The 23,920-nt window shown below is 39.7% G+C and overlaps 1 protein-coding gene across 13 annotated transcripts in view; it reads right to left on the reverse strand.

Moving 5' to 3' along the window:
- The window catches only part of LOC127453615 (growth factor receptor-bound protein 10-like), a 123,089-nt gene that overhangs the window by 37,839 nt on the left and 61,330 nt on the right, over positions 1-23,920 (reverse strand). For 12 of the 13 annotated variants that reach the window (XR_007899432.1, XM_051720132.1, XM_051720130.1 and 9 more), the window contains 2 exons: positions 11,844-12,048; positions 10,925-11,066 (listed from right to left, as the gene is read on the reverse strand). Coding sequence is in view for 12 of the 13 variants with exons in the window: in XM_051720132.1 (XP_051576092.1) it covers positions 10,925-11,066; positions 11,844-12,048 (347 nt within the window). In the remaining variant the exon portion in view is untranslated. The remainder of the gene's footprint in view (positions 1-10,924; positions 11,067-11,843; positions 12,049-23,920) is intronic. The other variant, XM_051720125.1, reaches the window with a different exon arrangement.

The raw sequence follows: 23,920 nt of genomic DNA on the forward strand, positions 1-23,920 counted from the left end.
CACTTGGATCTTTTGTCTCATCCTTCCTGACAAATATGAGTAAATTGGGAGTAATTTACGTGTAAAGTGGACCTTCCCGAAAACGTTCCTTTGACCGAAACACTGTAAACTAATTAAGATTTGCACGCTATGACAGTGTTCAGGCTTTTCTATTTTTTCCCCATTGTGTTTATGCACCTGCCCGTCTTGTGTTTATTTATGGGTTTTTAGCATTGACATTATCAACTGAGCACAATTTATCGATGCCTTAACTGAATTATGAAATCTAAATTATAGAGCTCTTATCAAATGAAGAAACTGTTCAACCATTCATGTCAGTGTCTTCGCACGATCTCTTCACCCCCTGCCAAAAACTTCTGCAGGAAAAACCATTTAAAATGTATGAAGCAGATTTGGAAATAAACTACAGGCTACCTTGAAGAAATAAATGCAAGTATCAAAGAAACATTTTCAATTAATTTTGTATATATATATATATATATATATATATATACACACACACACACACACACACACACACACACACACACACATATACATACGTATATATAGCTCCGGGAAAAAAATTGAGAGACCACTGCAAAATTCAGTTTCTCTGGATTTACTATTTGTAGTTATGCGTTTGAATAAAATTAACATTTTTGTTTTATTCTATGAAGTACTGACAACATTTCTCCCAAATTACAAATAAAAATATTGTCATTTAGAGTGTTTATTTGCAGAAAATGGCAACCGCTCAAAATAACAAAAAAGATGCAGTGTTTTCAGACCTCGAATAATGCAAAGAAAACAAGCTCATATTGATTATTAAACAACACAATACTAATGTTTTAACTTAGGAAGAGTTCAGAAATCAATATTTGGTGGAATAACCCTGATTTTCAATCACAGCTTTCATGCGTCTTGGCATGCTCTCTACGTCTTTTTCACATGGCTGTTGGGTGACTTCATGCCACTCCTGGTGCAAAAACTCAAGCAGCTCAGCTTTGTTTGATGGTTTGTGGCCATCCATCTTCCTCTTGATCACATTCCAGAGGTTTTCAATGGGGTTCAGGTCTGGAGATTGGGCTGGCCATGACAGGGTCTTGATCCGGTGGTCCTCAGAGTTGGGGAACATTGTCAGAGCAGAAAGAAGCAAGTTTTCTTCCAGGATAACCTAGTATGTGGCTTGATTCATGAATCTGTCCGATTCCAGCCTTGCTGAAGCACCCCCAGATCAATAATGATCCTCCACCAAATTTCAGAGTGGGTGCGAGACACTGGGTTGAAGGCCTCTCCAGGTCTCCATCTAACCATTAGATGACCAGGTGGAGGATCGGTGATGATCTGGGTCAGGGGCTTCAGTGATTCGTGATTGATCTCAGTGATTTGGACTGTGGCATGATTGTTGGTGCCAGATGGACTGGTTTGAGTATTTCTGTAACTGCTGATCTCCTGGGATTTTCACACACAACAGTCTCTAGAATTTACTCAGAATGGTGCCAAAACCAAAAAACATCCAGTGAGTGGCAGTTCTGTGGATGGAAACACCTTGTTGATGAGAGAGGTCAACAGAGAATGACCAGACTGGTAAGAACAGACAAAATCTATGGTAACTCAGTTAACCGCTTTTTACAATTATGGTGAGAAGAATAGCATCTCAGAATGCTATTCTGAGATGCAGGTTAATACTGTTTTGGCGGCATGTGGGGGACCTACACAATATTAGGCAGGTGGTTTTAATGTTGTGGCTGATCGGTGTATATTATATAACAATTTCACTTGTTAAATTATTAGTTCATAATTAATAGTTCATTAATATTTCATTACTTATTTAATTTCACTTCTATGAAAATGTAATAGCAGTTTTCCTGAAAGACACAAAACGTGTGGATGTCTTACACACGATTTACAAGTGGTATGGAGCAGGTGTACATTTTATTTGTACCAACTAACATTTTGAAAATCCGAAAACTTTCATGCAGTGCTAATTTGAGTCAGAATCTAAAATCAAAAATGTGTTCTGCTCATGTTTTATGAATGAGGCCTAATAAATACAGATATGCTAAAATACATAATTGTTTGCCATATATGAAAGTTTTATTATAGTATAAAATTAAATCGTTTTTTTTTTTTTGTTTTTATTAGGGCCTCTGATTATGGTTTACAGGCCTCTGGAGGCATGGTGTAGCACTGAGAAACTGAGGAGGGGCCCAGGAGGCCCCAGGTAGTCAGAGGCCCCGGGGCACTGTCCCCATTGGCCCAGTTCATAATCCATCCTTGCACAAATTATATTTCCAGGTGACAAAGTTCAGTTAACCCCCGGCACTGCGATCTCTGGGTGAGGGAATCAGGCTGGGTGTTTTAAGGATCACTGAGGTCAGCAGACATGGTTTATAGCAGTGCACCTTTGAAGGACAGCATTAGCAAATATCTTGGCTGGCAGTGTGTTGTCCAAGGCTTGTTTTAATTGGCATCTCTTCCAACAGAGCTGTTTAAATCACTGTTTTTGGTCACAGCTGTACTCAGCAGCCAGTAATCCAGGCAGGTTGTGACTTGCTCAGTACAGTAAAGTATAAAATTGGCTTTTTGACTCTGGAGAGGCCTCAGACTAAACCACAGCCTGGCATGTCTCCAAGCCAGCATTTGTCAACAGCTCTGTTGTAACTGGTATCAGACCCAGCAGAGAGAACCAAATCCACTCTGCAGATTTTATGCACAGTAGCTTACCTGGACGTGCGATGTGACACGTACACAAGCCAGTGGCTTAATTCAACTTGCACTATATCATGCCATGTGGGACTGGCAGTGTGAAGATGATAGAACCCAACAATCTGCAATAGTCTAATGTGTTACAGTTGTTTACTGTTATGTGCTATAATTTAGCTGGAATATAACTGGAACACCTGAAATGCATATATACCTGGAATATATTAGGAACATCTGAAATATTTCTTAGAAAAACCTTCCAGAATCCTACACATCATTTTCCTTGAATTCAAACTCAAATTTAGCATTCTAACCTCACACTTACCAGCCTATTACCTATTAGTTTTTTTTTTGTTTTTTTTGGTCATGGTACCATGGTAAAACCATGGTATTCTATTAAGTACTTTGAAGCACAGTGTAAATACTATGGCATATGACAAACTGATCACATAGTGAATTCGGCAACAGAAAGTCGAAAGTTCTGCAGCTGAAATCGGTCTGTTTACCGAAAATTCCTAATAGCCGAAGCTGGAAGTGTTGTTGAATGTATATTGGCATGTGAGCTGCTTGAAATGCCCACAGAGGGGTGCCAAAAGTGAATTGTATTTTTAGCTGTAAGTAATGTAATGGTCAACAAGAATGCATATATTATGAATGCTCTGTCCCCCTAACCCAAACCCCAAACCTTAAATGAACTGTCAGTGGAGTAAAAATGTAATTTTAGCATGAAAAAACAATCTATAAATGAAGCTTATCAATGTTTATGTGAACACCATTACTTCCTGGTTCCCACGTGACTAGAACAATGTGTCTAGGAGGTTGCTTGCACAAGATGCTATCTGTAGTGCTAGAGGAAAACGTGTTTACACTCGAATTAATGCAAAAATGTCTGATGGGGGATGGCGCTTGTCAGTAATGCGGCTTCTTGTGATATTTTGATAGGCACAAGATTCTGGTGGTCATTCTGCCAAGGGCTCAGCTTTTCCAGGAGAGGACAGAAATTCTCCAGCAATGCCTCTAGTCTATGGATCAGAACTTAACCGAGCTCTGCTCTGCCAAGAAAGGGATGATCCATCTGCATGAAGCCACCAGGCAGGCCAAGGTTAGCAGTGGACACAATATTGTGTGTTTTACTGTTCAACCACTAGTTTGTCAGTAAGAAATAAATACAGTTTCTCCATCCTCTTTCAGGCAGTCATGGAAGCAATTCAAGCTAAGAGTGTCATCTTAGGAAAACTCCAACAATATGCTCATGAGCTCATAGAAAATATTTCAGGAGGTGCTTTATTACATTTCAACCTTTATTTTAATGAATAAACTAAATCTCTCGTGATACCCCCAAGAACATTAGAAACTTGAGGAGGAAACCCAGCTGGTACCTTGGTACAGTAATATCACCATGGCACCAGCTGGGTTATATTAAGTACCTTCAAAAACACACTGACAATCTGATGTATGAAATGCTGTATGTAGTGAAGAAATAGAGACCCTTCCCTCAACAAATATTAAACACAAGTGGTTGCTTGTTAATACAAGGTGCAATCGGCAATCTGTCTCAGCTAGTCATTTGGGGTTGGATCACACAAGGTGGATGTAAATATCAGTACTAAATATAGAGCCTATGCATCCACAAAATAACAAAGTAGCAAAGCAATATAGTTTCTGACCCCATAACGTCAACCATAACCCAAATATTACCTTCTGGTATGACAGAAAACAACACATTGACCATCTCAGACCAGTTGGCAACTTCTGGGAAAACCACACCAGCCTATCTCTGGCTGTGTTGTCTTATGTGGGTTTGGTGAATCTAAAGTGCCCTTCCCAGAGCTGGGTTATTTCCAGCAGCTTACCTCACCCTAGAGTAAAAATGCATCAACACATTAAAGTGAGGTAAGATACTATTAAACATATTGCTCATCTCCTTATTTGAGTTCCAGTCCTTCTCAGTGGGTGCCAGAACCTTATGTCAGTGAGTGGTTTAAATGAATTAAAGCCTACGCGTATCTCTCGCATAAAAATACCAATGCGATTATGTTATATTTTTCTAAAAATCTTCGTTTGTGTTCAGCAGAAGAAAGTTATACACATCTGGGATGGCATGAGGGTGAGACAATGATGAGAGAATTTTCATTTTTTGGTGAACTAACCTTTTATCAAAATTAAATTAGTAAAACTTAAAATATCAAAGATTTTTTTAAATTAATGTTTTTTAAAGATTACTCAGTTACATTTGATGGAAATTTGTCATGAAATTGAAATGTGTAAATATTGAAATACTTGCATACTGCAAGTCTTGAAAATATTTTTTTGAGTGAAGGTTTATGTACATTTATTTGATTTCCTTGAGTTTAAATGTACCAAATGTTTTTACTTTCTACATAACTTTATATTTTACACATACATATTTATACATTTTAAAACATTCAAATATTTAGTGTGAACGATAATCTTAAGAAAACTGCTTAGGGCCACAATAAGTAAATAATATTTTAAACCTGTACATACACAAAAAATAAAAAATAAAACAATTACTTACTTTATATTAGGTGGCCTTAACTACTATGTACTAACATTAATACATACAAGACTGTATTTAATGTGCAACTACATGTTGTTCTGCAAAATTCCCACATTTGCTGCTACTGAGGTTAAGGTACGGGTAGGTTTAGGTGTAAGAGTAAGGTTAGGTTTAGGATAAGGGGTTAGAGATATGTTTTGGGGTAAGAGTTGGGTTAGGGGTAAAGTTAACAGTGTAACTACAAATGTAATTAAATGCAAGTACTTTAAATGTAATTACAATGCAACAACATGTATGTTCATAATAAGTACATTGTTTCAAATGGTTAAGTGCATAGTAGTTAAGGCCACCTAATATAAAGTGGGTCAGTTTTTCCATTTCAATTTCATAACACAATTCCATCAAATTGAATTAAGGAATCTTTAACAAAATAAATATAAAAAAACTAAACATTTAAAGTTTTATTTCATTTTGTTAAAAATTACACAATTAATTTTGATGGAATTTTGTTATGAAACTGAAATTTGTATCTTAAAAATAGGCTAAAATATTTTAAGTGCATTGATGTTATTGTTTGATCGAATTATATGCTATATATGCTGTCATTCATATCAAACAAGGAGTAAACACTCATAAATAATATGTTTTATTTCTTGTATGATGGCCAGCAATACGTTTTCAGTCATTGATCAGGTGTCCAGGAATTTTTATATTGAAAGTAGTAGCAACAATACCACTACTACCAATAATTTTATATTAACACATTGTATAATAATGGTTATATAGGTTGTATAATAATAATAATAATAATAATAATAATAATAATAATAATATGTAAGCAATATTACAAAAGCAAGTGTACTGAATATCAGCACCCAATGAAGCGTGAACACCGGGAAGCTCTGTCGTGCAGTATTTTATTTGACCAAAAATAAAATAGCAATTTTTGTTGACAATTACAATAATTTATTTTTCATTTCATAAAACGTTATGTATTCATTTGATTAAACAATGTTTTGATGATAAAACATAATTAAAAAAACATTTTAACACAATTTAAATGGAAAATGCAGAATTTGTAACTGCAAGACTTTATACAGTTCTTTTAACTGTCATTTTCTGTGTAATTTAATCAGAAATCTGAGGCTATTTATTTGTTGCCTAAGTATCGATTTAGTATCGATACCGAGGTTCCAGGGCTGGTATCATACCGAAGCAACCCTACAGAATAATGATCTAAAAAATTTCAAGTAAGCTTTAGACAAAGTCAAGCAAATATGTTGCAACTATTCTTGGTATAAGAGTCATTAGTTGAAATCTTTTTAAAAAGGGACATTTACAAAATAATTACTGCATTCAAATGGCATTTTTATATTTTTACCAACCAGCGAATCACACGCACAGGATTTTGGGATATCAAAGGCAGCATAGGACTTATCTACGCTGCCTTCAAAAACTGACCAGATGAAGGCATCCAAGTACAGCTGTGGCCAAAAATATTCGCACCCTTGGCAAATATGAGCAAAGAAGGCTGTAAAAAATATGTCTTTATTGTTTAACCTTTTCATCTTTCATTCAAAATATTCACAAAAATCTAACCTTTATTGAAGTAAAATAATTGAAATGTTGAAATTGTAAATAAATATTTTTTCTCCAAAACACGTGTGCCACAATTATTGGCACCCCTAGAAAGTCTTATGAGTAAAATATATCTGAAGTATATTCCTATTCACATTTTACATTTTTTTGTACACCTGGGTGACTAGGAACATGAAATTGTTCAGCCATGACTTCCTGTTTCACATGGGTATAAATATGAGGTAACACACTGGCCAAATTCCCCTAGTCATCCATCACAATTGGTAAGGCCAAAGAATACAGTTCTGATGTGCAGCAAAAGGTTGTTGAACTTCACAAAATGGGAAGTGCCTATAAGAAAATAGCTAAAGCATTGACAATACCCATTTCCACCATCAAGGCAATAATTAAGAAGTTCTGTGTGTCTATATTGTCTCCACGCACACTGAGGATGGTTCGAGTGGCCAAAAATTCTCCAAGGATCACAGCTGGAGAATTGCAGAAATTATTTTAGTCTTAGGGTCAGAAAGTCTTCAAAACTACAATCAGACTTCACCTACATCACAAGTTGTTTGGGAGGGTTTCATAAAAAAAACCTGTACTCTCATCCAACAACAAACTCAAGCATCTTCAGTTGGAACTTCAAATGGGACCGGGTTCTATGGTCAGATAAAACAAAAATAGAGCTTTTTGGCAGCAAACACCAGAGATGAGCTTGGCGTACACAGAGAGGTAGCCATATGGAAAAGTACCCTATACCCACAGTTAAATATGGTGATGGTTCTTTAATGTTGTGGGGCTGTTTTTATGACAGAGGTCCTTGACATCTTGTTCGGATACATGGCATCATGGACTCTATCAAATACCAACAGATAAAAAATCAAAATCTGACCGTCTCTGCCAGAAAGTTTAAAATGGGCCGTGGTTGGATCTTCCAGCAGGACAATGATCCAAAACACACATCAAAATCAACACAAAAAAGGTTCACAGACCACAAAATCAAGGTTCTGCCATGGCCATCCCAGTCTCCTGGCCTGAACCCCATAGAAAACATGTGGGGTGAACTGAAGAGAAGAGTCCACCAGCGTGGACCTCGGAATTTGAAGGATCTGGAGAGGTTCTGTATGGAGGAATGGTCTCAGATCCTTTGCCATGTGTTCTCCAACCTCATCAGGCATTACAAGAGAAGAATCAGAGCTGTTATCTTGGAAAAGGGAGGTTGCAAAAAGTATTGAATTAAAGGGTACCAATAATTGTGCCACACATATACTTGCCAAAATATATTTTATTAAATATAAAACTTGTGTTGTGTTTGCAATTGTTTGATGTCCATTAGAGGATAGATTTTGTGAATATTTTGAATGAAAGATCAAAGGGAAAAACAATAAAGGTATATTTTTCACAGCCTTCTTTGCTCATATTTATCAGCGGGGGCCAATATTTTTGGGCCACAACTGTAGATCAGATATGATGCAAACAATGGATTTGAACGTGTCTTGATGCCAAACTACCCCAATATACAGCATTTTCCTCACCCTTAAAAATGGACCTTAGAGCTTTCTCTTGTATGTACTGTAGGCACCCTTAATTCTGACATTTGCGTCTAGAAAAAATGGTATTGCAACATGAGATGCCATTCCCTAAAAAATATGCTCATGTTTCCCATATTCCTCAGGAATGTCTGCTACTCACATGCACTTCACATACAAACAACAGGCAATGTGCTTAATGTCTTGATTGTATTTATGGACATCATCAGTCACTGAAGATTTTTCAGCTGTTTTAAATGTCTTCCAGGCTCTCTTCCAGTTTTTTTTTTTTTTTTTTTTCTCCCTTACTGACAGACCCAAAGCCCTCTCTGGCACTTAGATCCCTGCTGGGTTCCATCCACAAGACAATAAAAGTGAAGAGTGAAGGATTAGGGTAATTGATTAATGTCTGTCAAGATTTTTACGGTAACATAGGGCCCGTGTTACGGTAACAGACCGAGGCCCCATATGGAGGTGGTTAGCCTGATGGAATGACAGGGCTTTCCAGGAATATATCTGGGGCCTAAGTCAGATCGCACGTGACAGCCAGGGTCTAGAGATAACTATATATACACATAGATACTGTCACGCATGCACATACTGAGATATAAATGAAATACTGTATTTACAAATGTTTTCAAATAGATACAGGTGTGGGCACATTATCACAGATGCACACATAAAAAAATGCACAGGCAGCAACGGCGTGAGGTAGAAGTGTATATGGCACGTGTGGGCAACCTGAGCTCAAAACTAGCTCTAGTCATTTCCCGGTCTACCCCCCCAAACCCCCGTTTCCCAATATTTTTGAGTCAGTTCTCGTCTGGACAGTCCCATTTTATACAAAAAGCCCATAATAATCATTTTATTTAAAAAAAAATTAACATAAAAAAAAGACATCCCCGAAAGGGTTGTTTTGTAAGATTTAGCTCCCTTTTGGGGATAACTGTGTCCCCTTTCTATATTTAAGTATGCACACACACATACATTTTCTGTCATCACATCTTAGATGAATATATGATTACGTTGTAGGGGACATTTATATGGACATAACTTTTAATCACTACTGTAAGTGAGCTATGATGAGTCACACACTTTACAGGAAGTGACACGTCTCTCAGGAAACCAGTGTCTGGACACATGCTAAAGCAATACACCACACATCCAATCTGTATTTTAGCACACTCGAAATTACAAGAACACCCATGTCACACAAAATCTTAAATATCCAAATATGCCATGATGAAAAGCCTTTGTCAGCAAAATCTGACATTTGCCTGTCAAAAAAGTCTTCCAGTGGGCTTTCAAGGTGATAGAAAGTAGCCATAGAAAAAGATTAAAGGAATAGTTCACCCAAAAAGGAAAATTCTGTCATCATTTACTCACCCTCATGTCTTTTCAAACCCATATGCAATTATTTTTTCAGTGGAACAGAGGAGGATACATTTTGATGAATCTTTATGCAGCTTTGTTCCGTACACCCGCAGTCCGGAACACCATAAAAGTACCATAAAGCAATCGGTATGACGTATGTACTATGTTACAAGTCTTCCTAAGCCATTTGATAGTTTGTGTGAGGAACAGACTGAACACACACTGCACCAGATTTTACATCACTGATGCCATCATGAAACGTCATTCGTTTTTGCACCTCTCAAATTTGAGCATTATGCACCTCCTCCTTAAAATAGGCAGAATTACAACTTAAATTTCATTATAACACGGCTCAATTGTGATTGGTCAATGGTGCCATCTAGTGGTCTGATATGTCTGTGAAACAACAGCACATGTGGGAATTCAAGTAATAACAGACCGGTTATCAAGGTATTGTTCCAACTTCTCGTATCACTGTGCGATCTCTACAAGCAAGTTAATAAAATTATTTCAACTCATTCAATGTTTCATGGCCATTTATTTATTTATTTGGCATGTAGTCTTGTAATAAGCTGGATAATGAGCAGTCAGACAGTCATTTTCGCAAAATAAACACCACCAGAACTCTGAAGCAGACAGGAGGTGCAATTCAGATGTTCTGTGATTTTTTTCTTCTCACATAATAAAATAATATAAACTCAAATCAATATTAGTCATATAATAGTCATTTTCACAAAATAAACACCACCAGATCTCTGATGCAAATCAGAGGTGCAAATCAGCTGTTCAGCCATTTACTTATTTATTTGGTTAGTAGCCATGTAATAAGTAGGATAATGTACAGTCAGTCGTTTTTCACTAAATAAACCCCTTCACCCTATCAGGGGTTTATTTTGTGATAACAACAGGCTGACTGCACATTATCCCTTACATAATGACATAAATTCGGGTTATTCCTCACATAAACCTATTGTATTGATTCAGAAGACTTTAATTATAGTGCACAAGTCATATATTGTTTTTATGGTATGTTTTTTTTTCTTCCCCTTTTTTGAAACGTATCTATGAATTGTCATTGTATGGAAAAGAGATGCGTGAAGATTCTTTAAAAGTTCTCCTTTTGTGTTCCGCAGTAAATACGGAAAATATGGGTTTGGAACAACATGGGGGTGAGAACATAATGATAGAATTTAAATTTTTGTTAAGAAGGGAATAAGAACAAAGGGTTTCTTACATATTTGCCTGTGGGCTGACATTGAGGTAAGGAGCCGGAGCTGAGTGTAGGAGAACTGGCAGGGCTGCAGAGCTCGGGAAAGGGGTTGGGGATGGCAGGTAGAGAGGACGTTCGGTACTGTTGCTCCTCTTCCTGAAGTCTTCTGGAGAAATAAGGCACAATTTCAGAATTAGACTTACATTACAGACGTAAAATGTACAAAGAACCTTGTTTCTCAAATTTCGTAGGCTTTCACTGAGGGAATTACTGTCAGACTAGAAGTGTTTTGCGGCTTTGGGCAACATTAGCATTTTGGGCCATTTTTGAGGCTGGTAATAGACAGGGAATCCTTTTGAAGTGAGCACTTCAGAGAAGAACTGAAACCCGCACACACACACACACATATTAATGCAGTAGATTTCAGGGCATGATGGAGTGTGTGATATGAAGTTCAGAGCTAGTCTGAACGGTAACCTCTAATTGAACCTTTGCTTGAGTGAAACCTCGTTCATGAGCTCGTTACGCTCTCAACTTCCTGCTCTGAGGGAAAAACGTGCTCACCAAATAGAGGTTTCAGAACAACAGAGCAATGGAATAACAATAGTGCCACTCTTGATGGAGACAAAGAAAGTGTGCAAGCTGAAAAAGATCTAAGAGTATGTGTTCTGTTTGAGCAATTTTTTTTGGAAAGATCTTTGATCTGCAAAGCTTTAACGTAATTTGCACTCCTTTTTGGGTGTTTCTTTGAGCAAAATGTGCTCTGTGTGTGTGTGTGTGTGTGTGTGTGGTAAATAAGTAGATACATTTGCTTTGAAGCTGAAATACTGTATTTCTTCTTCATTTAGCATTTCTTTGTGTATAAAAAAAGTCAAAACAAAACAATGTAGTCTCGGACTTTTGGACCTCACTGTATGTGTCTATATTTGTGCTGGGTTTGTACCTGACCGCGAGGATGTGCATGGGCTGGGACCGCTTCAGTCTCTGGTTTGGGGAGGTGGGCTGAGCTTGTGTGAGACAGTTGGTCCGGTGTGGCTGACCGTTGTGTTGCAGGGGAGTGGATACCGTTGTCACACTGCAAGAAGAGCACAGACTCTCGAAAGAAGAATTCATGTCATTCACCAGCGTCTCCAGATCCACATCATCCTCTGACAGAGACAGAAACAGAGAAAACACTTCTTATTTATTTTCACTTGCTTTATTTATTTTTTAAACACACTAACTGTGAGCTCATCTGATCACAAATTGAGTTTGTTCGTCAACTAGGGGTGTTTTATTACACCTTCATCCAGCTGTCCCATGGGCCAAATCCATCCCATTTGAAATCTTCAGTGGCCCGTGTGAGGTTGTCAGTTGTCTCAGGGGCTGTTGACGATGTTTTTCAATTGTTTTGTGTAAACTTGCGCTAGACGGACTTTGTGCCACGTCTTGATGTTTTTGCAGTGTCTAGTGCAGGAGTACAGTGTTTTTAGACACTTTTAGAGGTTGCGTTACAAATATTCATGTTCCGTCATTTTGACAAAAGAGGAAGATTAAAGACATAAAATCATGGACAAGCGTGAATTCAGAGAAACAGAAAAGTTCTATTCATTAATTTGGTCAAGTAATTAGATTTGAAAAGTCAAAAGTTTAAATCATTTAATCTATAACAAACTATATATATATATATATATATAAATGTTCTTTTTTTTCTTTTTCTTTTTTTTTTTTCAGAATTTCCTGCTAGGTGGAAATATTTTGCATGATAAATAAAATAAAACAAAGCTATAAACACAGATGTTTTATTAATATAGTGGGCAAACATCATAGGCCTACTATAACACGATATCTGCAGATAGAAGCTTTTTGATTACAAATTATTATGGCTTGGCCCACGTGCCCCGAAGATTATTTTCCATCCAGCCCACTTGTTGATGAAGTTGATAAGCCATGCAGTACATTTACTGCTGTGATGCTCTTCATCTTCCCAACACTAGAGGGAGCTCTAATATTTAATACACTCAGCATAATGCACAATAATGTGCTAAAATCTCCATCAAACACAGTGTAATGATATTTACACAATAATGGTACAGTTCTATTGCAACATCATGTGAAGAATTTCCTAATCATTTGTTGATAAAGACTCTATTCTGTTCTATTCTCCAAAGGCTAAGTTGCTGTTGCCCTTTGCAAGACCTTTTTGTGAAAACCCATCAGGTAATCAGCTGATCCCTTTGTATTAATAGATACAGGTAAGCCCCTTCTCTGCTTAGAGATCCTGGAGAGCCAAGATTCATTCACACGCATGCACACACACTTTAGGGATGGGGAGGTTGAGAGTGCAGTCACGCCATTGGGGCAAGGTGCTTGGGCTTTCTCACATGACTCACTTCTGCCTGTCTGTTGCATTCAGCCTTAAAGAAACTGCCAGACAAGTCAGAAAGACTATAATTTAAAACATGCACTTTTATTGTGCTTTCATAATACACACTAACAACCTGATGAATGGAATAAATGGTGATTTGGATTTCTGGGTAATTTTGGATATTTGTAATAATTTGTAACTTTTGAAAAATCAGTTTAGTAACCCTATTATTCTCATATATATATATATATATATATATATATGTGTGTGTGTGTGTGTGTGTGTGTGTGTGTGTGTGTGTGTGTGTGTGTGTGTGTGTAATGAATCGTTCACAATGTGCACTAAGAAAGTAAATAGAGGGAATTTTGATTACATGTTGACTGTAAGGGTGAAGGAGTGAGTGACTGTTTGGGATGTGCATCACTGTCCCCAGTCTGTACACAAACTGTCTTTTTTAAACCAGACAAACTGGTCTATTCCTCTCAAACGAGATTTTTGGCAAATATCTCCTATGATGCAGTTCTGTCCCAATGCTTAAGAACTCGATTTAAATCCATTTATCAAACATTGGCAAAATTAAATGTACATGCACCTGGCCTGCTGCAAAGCAAAGCACCTTCAAGAAAAAAAAAGCAAATTTTTGCATGTCCAGCAGAGGGCGCTAATACAAATAAGTGTCATAAATAAAAATTCTGTTATCATTTACACACTCCCATGTCATTCCAAACCTGGAAGCAAAGAAAAAAGAAAGTAATACAGGTTTCAAAAGACTGAGTAAATGATGACAGAATTTTCATTTTGGGGTTGAACTCTCTCTTTAAAACTTATTACAGGGCTCAAACTTCCAATTTACAAATCCAATGTTCCCAACCAGCGTGCCTTAAGAATGACTACAAATCCAGGCACCAGAATGACTGTTTTTCAGAAAATAAGTGTCTTAGACAAGGGTTTGGGCTGGCTCGATCAGACAAAAACACCTGATGATTTGTAAAGCAATAACAGGCAGGTATCAAAGTTTGAGTGTCAAACACACTCCACGGAAGCAGAAAATAGTTCCCTATAACAACATCTTCAAAATTATGTTTAAACAGGCACTGGCCTACAGACAGGAGAACAAGAGTAACTGTCTGGTCCAAGATGGAAGGTCTGAAGAAATTCATATTTGTCTTTTAGGCGTAACAGGAAAGAAGACATAAAAAGGTGAAGAGAGAGACTATTCATGTTCTTAAAGATCCAAATACCTTCTGTAGAGAGTAAATACACAAATGAATCATCAACCTTTCCTGTTATACTATGAGGCTGCCTTGATGTCAACAGTTCTACTGTAATGAGAAAATATAAGCCGGATTTGTGAAAGCTTGTTTTTACAGTAAAATCATTAACGTGTCAATCTGCCATGTTATTCAGGTAGAGGCACATGAGGAGAGCCTGGGAGTCAGCTGGACATCTCACTGAGATGAATGATTCAGTACTCAAGCTCCACCTGCAGTCAGTACTCAGCATTCAGTGTAGAACGCAATACAAACTGACTCAGCAGCAATGAGACTACTGCATAAAACTGACTGACTTATTACTGTGTGGCAAATCAGCTGACTAAACTAATGCAAATGGCATTTTTGGCATCTGATTACAGTCAAGAGAGCACTTTACACTCCAATCTAAGAAGTGGCTTTTACTAATATTTTTGGCCTTTTTATCACATTTGTTACAGTGCTTGCAAGGCAGCTTCTGCAATTAATTAATTCTGAAATGTTTAAAGGAATAGTTCACCCAAAAATTAAAATTCGGTTATAATTTACTTATCTTCATGTGCTTCAAAATCCAAACATCTGATCTTTCTTATGCAGAACTTGAAAGAAAAATATTTAATATTCCAGTCCATCTTCTCTATAAAATAACAGTTGATTGTGACCATGTTTACATGCACTTAAGAAAGCGGGTTATTCCAGGGTTTTTGCAGAAAGTGGCGTTCTGAAACGGCATGTAAACGAGAACACCGATTTCCTTATGCCGTATGAGGGATTAAGAGAAAGTGGTTTAACACACCTAGGGGAAATTACATTGCTGTGGAGTGCTGCTTACTGATTGAGCCGCATGTATACAGGCGTAAAGAGTACACCACTTAAACAGTGCATGTAAAGCGGAACACTGCTTTCTCGCAATAACCCGCTTTCTGGTGTCCATTTAAACATAGTCAGTGACTCTTTAAAGCTTAAAAAAGCACCCAAAAGTATCACCAAAATCTGGACATCCGTTGAGTGTTCATTTGGCATACATAACATCTACTGGCATACTGAATTGTCTCTCTTTCCAGCATCTATTTAACTAACTATAGATGTATTTACACTTGATGCAGTGTTAATGTGGCATTTAATTTACACAGAACCAAAGCATAAAACCTAAACTTATCTAGACTTTATTCTACTATTTACTGCTATGGAAGCACTGGTTTGACAATTGCAAAAGTTTTAAAACATGCTTTATGGCACCATGTTTATGACTGGAACCATCCAACCTGTGATAATTAACATGCAAATTGAGAGGGAACAAAGGGACGGGATTACTAGGAGGGGTGTGGAGGATTCGCTTGGACAGGGGTGTCCTGTGTAGAAGACTTGGGCGGAAGGGACCCGTGAGGGGTGGGTGGTTGGTATGTGTGACTCAAAAGAAGGCACACGGATGTATAGATGTGAAAGAAGGCAGCGAAGCTGGTCTTTTCACAGATACAGACAGCACTGTAAAGCGTTCCCATATGAACCAAACAATGCAATTATATATGCACCACTGAGGAGGGGCACGTCTCCCAGAGCAAGACAGAGAGACATGGAGGGAAGGAGGGAGAAAAATAGGGTGGGATTGATATAGAGAATTAGGGAGAGAAGGAGGAGATATAGTAAGAGGTCAGGAGAGGAAATATGAGTTTAATTACTGACAATACTTGATGAAGATGGTGTGAGTGTGACCTCTCTTAACAGGGAAATTGTTAATTAGTGGTATTTGCTAATAAAAAATAACTAGTACTATTGCTCATACTTAGGGTTAAAGATTTTAACAAACGCCTTACACTAATTATTAAACTTTGCCATGTAACTTGTGATTGATTCCATAGAAAATCCCATAGACTAACATAAAGGAGGGACAGAGTCATATCTAGGCACCAGATTGAGATAGGCCAAGGCACTAAAGTTTGTGGCAACACAGCACATGGGTTTAAAACGTCTCTTCGGTCAGCTGAAAAACAGAGAATTCTTACATGTAGTAAAACGTCTTGGTTACTGATGTAACCTCTGTTACCTGATGGAGGGAGCGAGACGTTGTGTCGATGTAGTGACACTAGGGGTTCGATCTTGAGAGCCCCAATCACCTTTGCTTAAAATAGAAAAGGCCAATGAGAATTGGCGAGTGGAACTTGCATGCCACTCTCTGCCCCGGACATACAGGTATAAAAGGAGATAGCGTGCACCACTCATTCAGATTTATGCTGAGGAGCTGATAGAGAGTCCCGGCCATGTCAGCGGCCGGTTCAGTGCCGCGGCAGGAGGGACACAATGTCTCGTTACCTCCATTAGGGAACAGAGGTTACATCAGTAACCAAGATGTTCCCTGTCTGTCACTTACTCGACGTTGTGTCGATGTAGTGACACTAGGGGTTCCTATAGGAAACGCAGCAGGCACTGAACCGTGTCACGAGGTACGGAAGAGTGGACACGGGCAAGCTGCTGTGTGCCTCGCAGCGAGTGCTCAACCACGTCGTGACCTTCCAGTGAGTTAGGTAAGGCGTCTCCCTAGTCCCGTTAAGGGGGGAGGAGGCACTTACCCAAGGAGGCTACCGGCGGAGCCTTTCCTGATTTGCTGTTAAACAATTTCCTGCCGAGCACTTTCTAGAATAGCGCTGAGAAGTGCTCTTCCCTCTCCAGGAGGGTGGGCACTACGGAGACCACATCCTACCGGAGGGAGGGTAACATGTGGAGAATACCTCACATGGACTTACCAACAGGGAAATTCACATATGTAATGATACCACTGGAGGACCCTATCTACAGAGAGGGCACGCAGCAACAGAGAAAGCTCTGGCAAGGAGAAACACAGGGTTCACCTACTGGGGAAACCGAACAGTGGAAACTCATCATACAGGATTACCAAGGGGAATCACCACGTATGGAGCACTGAGCCCGAGCACACAGGCTCACCTGAAAAGGGGCATACCACGAGTACTGGGCCTGGTACCGTAACTCCTACACCGAGTTCATTATCGAACAGTGCTTAAGAATTAAAGAGGTGGACTGTACGGGGAACTGTTGTGGAAAAAAGGCGCACATTATCACCTTTGAAAAAGGTGAAAGACGCAATGCAAGCGGTACACCCAACCGGCTGCCCGGCCTACCTTCTGTTACCACGTAACACTCGGGTCGAAACCGGCTCTATGCGTAGGTTGTAAAACCTCACAAAGGTATTGGGTCTAACCCAACCCGCAGCTCTGCATATGTCTGCTAGAGAGGCCCCCCTTGCCAGTGCCCCCCTTGCAACACCTCTAGTGGAGTGCGCCCGGACTCCCAAGGGGCACGGCAAGTCCTGCGATTGGTATACGAGGAAAATGGCATCCACAATCCAATGGGCCAGCCTCTGCTTGGAGACAGCTTTCCCCTTCTGCTGCCCTCCAAAACAGACAAAGAGCTGCTCCGAGCATCTAAAGCTCTGCATGCAGTCCAGATAGAAGCGCAGAGTGTGAACTGGACACAGAAACAACAAGGCCGGGTCTTCCTCCTCTGAAGGGGGCGCTTGCAGGTTCACCTCCTGGTCCCTAAAGGGATTGATCGGAACTTTGGTCATGTAACCGGGCCGGGGTCTCAAGATCACATGAGAGTGTGCCGGCCCGAACTCCAGGCATTCGCTGGTGACAGAGAGGGCCTGCAGGTCCCCCACCCTCTTGATGGAAGTGAGCACCACCAGGAGGGCCATCTTCAGAGACAAAGTGCTGAGCTCAGCTTGCTCCAGGGGCTCAAAGGGGGCTCTCTGTAGGGCATGAAGGACCACAGAGAGATCCCAAGAGGGAATCAGGTGCGGTCTAGGAGGATTCAACCTCCTCGTGCCCTTGAGGAACCTGTTGATCAGGTCACACTGTCGTGAGGGTCTCCCATCCAGTGTATCGTGGTATGCTGCAATGGCAGCCACGTACACTTTCAGGGTAGAGGGAGACAGCCGAAGCCTCCTCAGGGCCAGCAATACCACCAGAAATTCTAAACAGTTGATGTGCCATTGGAGTCGGGACCCTGTCCAGAGCCCCGACACTGCCTGCCCATTGCACACGGCGCCCCAGCCAAAGTTTGAGGCATCTGTCATGACCACGACGCACCTTGTGACCTGCTCTAGGGGAACACCTGCCCATAGAAAGGCCAGGTCCGAACAAGGGCTGAAAGTCTGATGGCACTGTGGCATGATGGTCACACGCCGGGTGCCGTGGTGCCATGCCCACCTCGGGACTCGAGTCTGTAGCCAGTGCTGAAGCGGTCTCATATGCATCAACCCAAGGGGGAGAACCACTGCCGAGGATGCCATATGCCCCAAGAGCCTCAGAAATTGTTTCACTAGCACTGCTACCTTCTGCCTGAAGGTCTTCAGGATTAGCCAGTCGTCAAGATAATTGAGAATGCGTATGCCCTTTTCCCTCAGCGGGGCCAGGCAGCCTCTGCGACCTTGGTAAAGACGCGAGGGGACAGGGACAGACTGAAGGGGAGGACCTTGTACTGGTATGCTCGTCCCTCGAAGGCAAACTGAAGAAAGGGTCTGTGTCGAGGAAGGATCGATACGTGAAAGTACACGTCCTTCTGGTCGATGGCCGTGAACCAATCCTGATGTCGTGCTGATGCAAGGATGCGCTTCTGCGTTAACATCCTGAACAGAAGCCTGTGTAAGGCTTTGTTCAAGACACGCAGATCCAAGATTGGGCGTGACCCTCCCCCTCTCTTGGGCACAATAAAATAAGGGCTGTAAAAGCCCTTGCGCAACTCGGCTACGGGGACGGGCTCTATTGCTCCCTTCGCCAGAAGGGTGGCAAACTCTGCCCGGAGGATGGAGGCCAACCTAAATGAATGTGTTAAATGTCTTCAGAAGACATTAATTGATCGACTGGAGTTGTTTGGATTACTTTTATGCTGTCTATATGCCTTTTGGACCGTCAAATAGCCTGCAGCCTGATGCACCTGTTTACTTGCATTGTATCGACAAAAAGATATTTTTGGGGTGAACTAACCCTTTAGCACTATGCATTTTAAAGCTGAAGTATGTAATTTCTCTGACACTAGCGCCACTGAACAGAATTTCAAAAATAAACAATGTTTCTAAAACAGCTTTCTGAATACTTTCTCGTCTACAGTTGTTAAAACAGTCAGATAGTCCTGCCAAACTCACAGCATTGGTTCAGTAACATTGTTGGGGTGGGTCTAAAGGCCAAAGTATACTTCTGGTGCGCACACTGTGGATCCCTCCTTGCACAGTATGTGTAACGCAAATTGCGTCATCAGCACAGCCACGCAGCTTGACCGAGAGCCACCTAGATTTTCTTGACTCGCACATGCAGTCTTTATCTGTGTGCGTCATCTGCGCATGTGCTGGCCATTGACTGTACTAAAAGTGTGTCACAAAGCAGTTGTAGTGCGCATGCATCAAACACGTTCTTATTCGTTCGCGGTCAGAAAAGTATACGCACAAAGACAACACGGTTTACCGGGCAAGAGGCGATCCAGAACGCTCAAAAACGAAGTATACCTGGGCCTTAAGTGGGTTGTTCAAAACAAACAGGAATTTTTATAGTGGCACCGAGACACTTTTTTACACTGTTTACAGTTAACCTATTAATGGCTTACTTTTAGCTGACCAGAGAGGATTGAATCCATGACAAGTCCAGGTCCAAGACTGAGTACGGTCTTGAGTACTACAACACTGCAACCAGTGTTTTATGCAACATTTACAGTACAAATGTATGTGTAGGCATCCTAAAGCCCAAAGAATACTTCGGTTAGACGCAAACGCTAGGAACCTGCGTAAAGGACGTGTGATGAAAATTTTGTCATCAGCAGAGTGAGCCAGCACTGAATGTGTGGCGGTACAGTACCTAAGCGTGCGTAATCTGAACACGCAGTATGTGCATGCACCTGGAATTATTTGCACTAATTATTGGGTCCAACACCATGTAAGTTATCATGAAGAAGTGCCAGAAAAAGATGTAATCGCCGGTAACAACAGGAGACGAAGGGGGAAACAACAACAGTGAATGTGCATGATAAGAGAGCGTGTGTGTGGAGGTCAGGAGATACTTGCATGTGTATAACTCGAGTCTGAAGGATTATAAAGACATATTTATGGGTCTATACTTCTGAAGAGAAATAGTCCAGTCTCTCATAGCAGTCGTAGCATGCGCCAACCACCTGTGTATGCGTGCACGGTCAAATGAAGTATACTTATAAAGGCTAGTGTTTGACTGCACGCAAATGCTTAGCATTCATGTTAAAACTGAAGTATAATTTGGGCTTAAGTCATAACTATGGCAACCAATGAAGATATACCAGATATCAACTAGACTGTCTGAACAAACAGATCTGATAATGACAGTGTCATAAAAATGATAATGTAATTCATAACTTAAAGATTAGATTTGAGAAACATACCTTCTAGCAAGTGTCGCAAGAGAACAGAAGAACTTAATACTGAACAGTTTGAGATCAACAAATTATGATAACATTGTTTAACTTCTAATGCAACTTCAGTGGCAGTTTTGAATTCTACATTCATGAAAGGGGATAAAAACCTCACATGCTTCTAGATAAGCAAAACATTTACTTAGCTGTCAAATGTAATCCACTTGTGCTGAAAACTTAAAATGGCACACTTCAACAAAGCACCTTAGTTTCACCAGCGTAAGCCAATTAACTTCACAACAAATAATAGACTGTGCTCTTTAACTCCATTAAAATATTATAAGTATGTGAGAGTTTTTAGCTGTAAAAACAAAGCCTATAAATGTCACTTGGGATTTTGATGCTGCAACAAATATTCCTGGCCCAAATCAGAGATCAAAATGCTTCTCATCTATTCTTAGCTGTATTTTGGCTTGCCAAAATACGATCTTTGTTTTCACAGTTTGTTGTTTTCAGTGGAGTATGAAAACTGTAGCAGGGTCAAAGGATAGGCATGGGAATGTACTTTGCTTTTTATTTTTTCTAGTGTTGCACACATTTGTTCATATAGTGAAGGGTAAGAAAAATACTTGTTTTCCCTTTGAATTAAGTTTATTTTTCAAACTCTGTTGAAAAATAGTCCCCCCCCCCCCCGTTTTATGCATAAACCTCACTAAATTTGGGTATGTTACTTTGTAAACAAGACATAACTTATGTAATATGTTAAGCATGTTTTGATATATTTACAGATATACAGAGTTAGAAAACAATTGATTTTTTTTTATTTTTGTTGCATTGTCTTTGCTGTAACTGCTGTAACAAGGTTGTCTATAGAAACACTCAAAAAATTCAAAGGCTACTAAACTTGTAAATGTCCTTGTATGAATATGATGCAGTCTAAATGTCAAGATTACTTTGTGAGAATAAAAAAAAAAAAAAAAAATCAACTTTTATGAATCAAGTTTATTTTCCACACCCCATTGGCAAATAGGTTTTTTCTTGTCTTAAGAAAAAACCTCACTGATAACTGTTACGACTCAACAAATGAAATATTAAGAGGCATGAAATATTACAGCCAAGAGTTTAGTGTAGTCACAGCTGTGAGGATACACAACACACTCTGAGAAGTCCTAAGACAAAATGAATGTTTCTGCTCCATTAACTTCAATGACAGCATTGGGCTTTCGGAAAGAACTTCAGGCTCTACCTCCCATGCTGAGGCGATATTGTACTTAAATCTCATGCTCCAAATATCATGCCTCTGTATTTTTGTATGGCACAATTAGATTGGAGGCTTAATGAGCAGCACCCTGTGTCTTTGCAAATCAAGCCTTTGAACTGCAGGAGTGTTTACAGAGGAAGAGGCCTGAATATGAGTAAGTCTCCGCTATAAAAGGCGTTGACAGACAGCCCACACCCAAGTTCATGTGTGTGAAACAGACAGCCCCCACCCATAATCAAGTATGCATGAACATACTGTACACACTTTTGTCAGTTGTGGCATTGAGTTATTATACTATGAGGAGTTCAACACATTTAGTAAAAGCTCAACTCCTCACTTTTGTTTTGGATGTTAAAGGGATAGTTCACTCAAAAATAAAAATTCTGCCATCACTTACTCACCCTCATGTTGTTCCAAACCCATATTACTTTTTCTTCCGTACAAAGATGTTAGGAAAATTGTAGCCTCAGTCACCATTCATTTTCATTTTTTAGAAAAAGATGGAATTAAAAAGAATGGTAACTGAGGCTTACATTCTGCCTAACATCTCCTTTTGTGTTCCAAGAAAGAAAGAAAGAAAGGCATACGGGTTTGGAACAACATGAAGGTGAGTAAATGTTGACAGAACAATTTGAAAAACACTGCATAACCATAAAAATGGCATACACTCACTGAGCATTTTATTAGGAACTCTATGGTCCTAATAAAGTGCCTGACATGGTCTTCTGCTGTTGTAGCCCATCCGCCTCAATGTTCGACGTGTTGTGCATTCTGAGATGCTATTCTGCTCACTACAATTGTACAGAGCGGTTATCTGAGTTACAGTAGACTTTTTGTCAGCTTGAACCAGTCTGGCCATTCTCCAAAGTCCTCGCTCATCAACAAGGCATTTCCATACACAGAACTGATGCTCACTGGATGTTTTTTGTCTTTGGCATCATTCTGAGTAAACTCTAGAGATTGTTGTGTGTAAAACTCCCAGGAGATCAGCAGTTACAGAAATACTCAAACCAGCCCGTCTGGCACCAACAATCATGCCACGTTCAAAATCACTGAGATCACATTTTTCCCCATTCTGATGGTTGATGTGAACATTAACTGAAGCTCCTGACCTGTATATGCTTTATTTTATGCATTGCACTGCTGCCACATGATTGGCTGATTAGATAATTGCATGATTAAGTAGATGTACAGGTGTTCCTAATAAAGTGCTCAATGAGTGTCACAGTTAATCTCTGTTATGTTTTCAAGGACTCTTATTTTGTAATGGTTTCTGTCCTCTGTCTTTAGTTTCCCCGAACTACGTTTCTCATGATTCTTTGCCCTCATCACAGCCATGTGTTCCCCATCTTTGTTCCCAGGTGTTCTGTGTTTGGTCACCCTAGTTTGTATATATACCCTTTAGTTTCTATCACACTTGGTCAGTTCTCGAATGTCTATTGGTTCCTAAATGTCTCTCAGTTATCTTGTATGTTAGTGTGTAGTCTAGAGTTTATTTGATACTTTGTGTTCTCCTCATTGTTGATATCTTCTTCATCATCACCTTCATTAAAAGCCTGCGAATAGATCCTTGCCTCTCATCTTATCTCTACTACACAACCGTGACAGAAGAACTGACCAAACAAAAATCTAGCAGCTTTATTCATTCAATTGAGCTGGGAAGATTAACCCATAAGGGAATACTCCCTTCGTTTCTGCACCATTGCCAACCTCACAGGTTTTGAGGACTCCCATCTCAAGTCAGTATACCGGATTGAACTAACAGCTCACTGGTGGAG

This window comes from Myxocyprinus asiaticus, chromosome 16, assembly GCF_019703515.2.
Source record: "Myxocyprinus asiaticus isolate MX2 ecotype Aquarium Trade chromosome 16, UBuf_Myxa_2, whole genome shotgun sequence".
In the NCBI taxonomy this organism is placed as follows: domain Eukaryota; kingdom Metazoa; phylum Chordata; class Actinopteri; order Cypriniformes; family Catostomidae; genus Myxocyprinus; species Myxocyprinus asiaticus.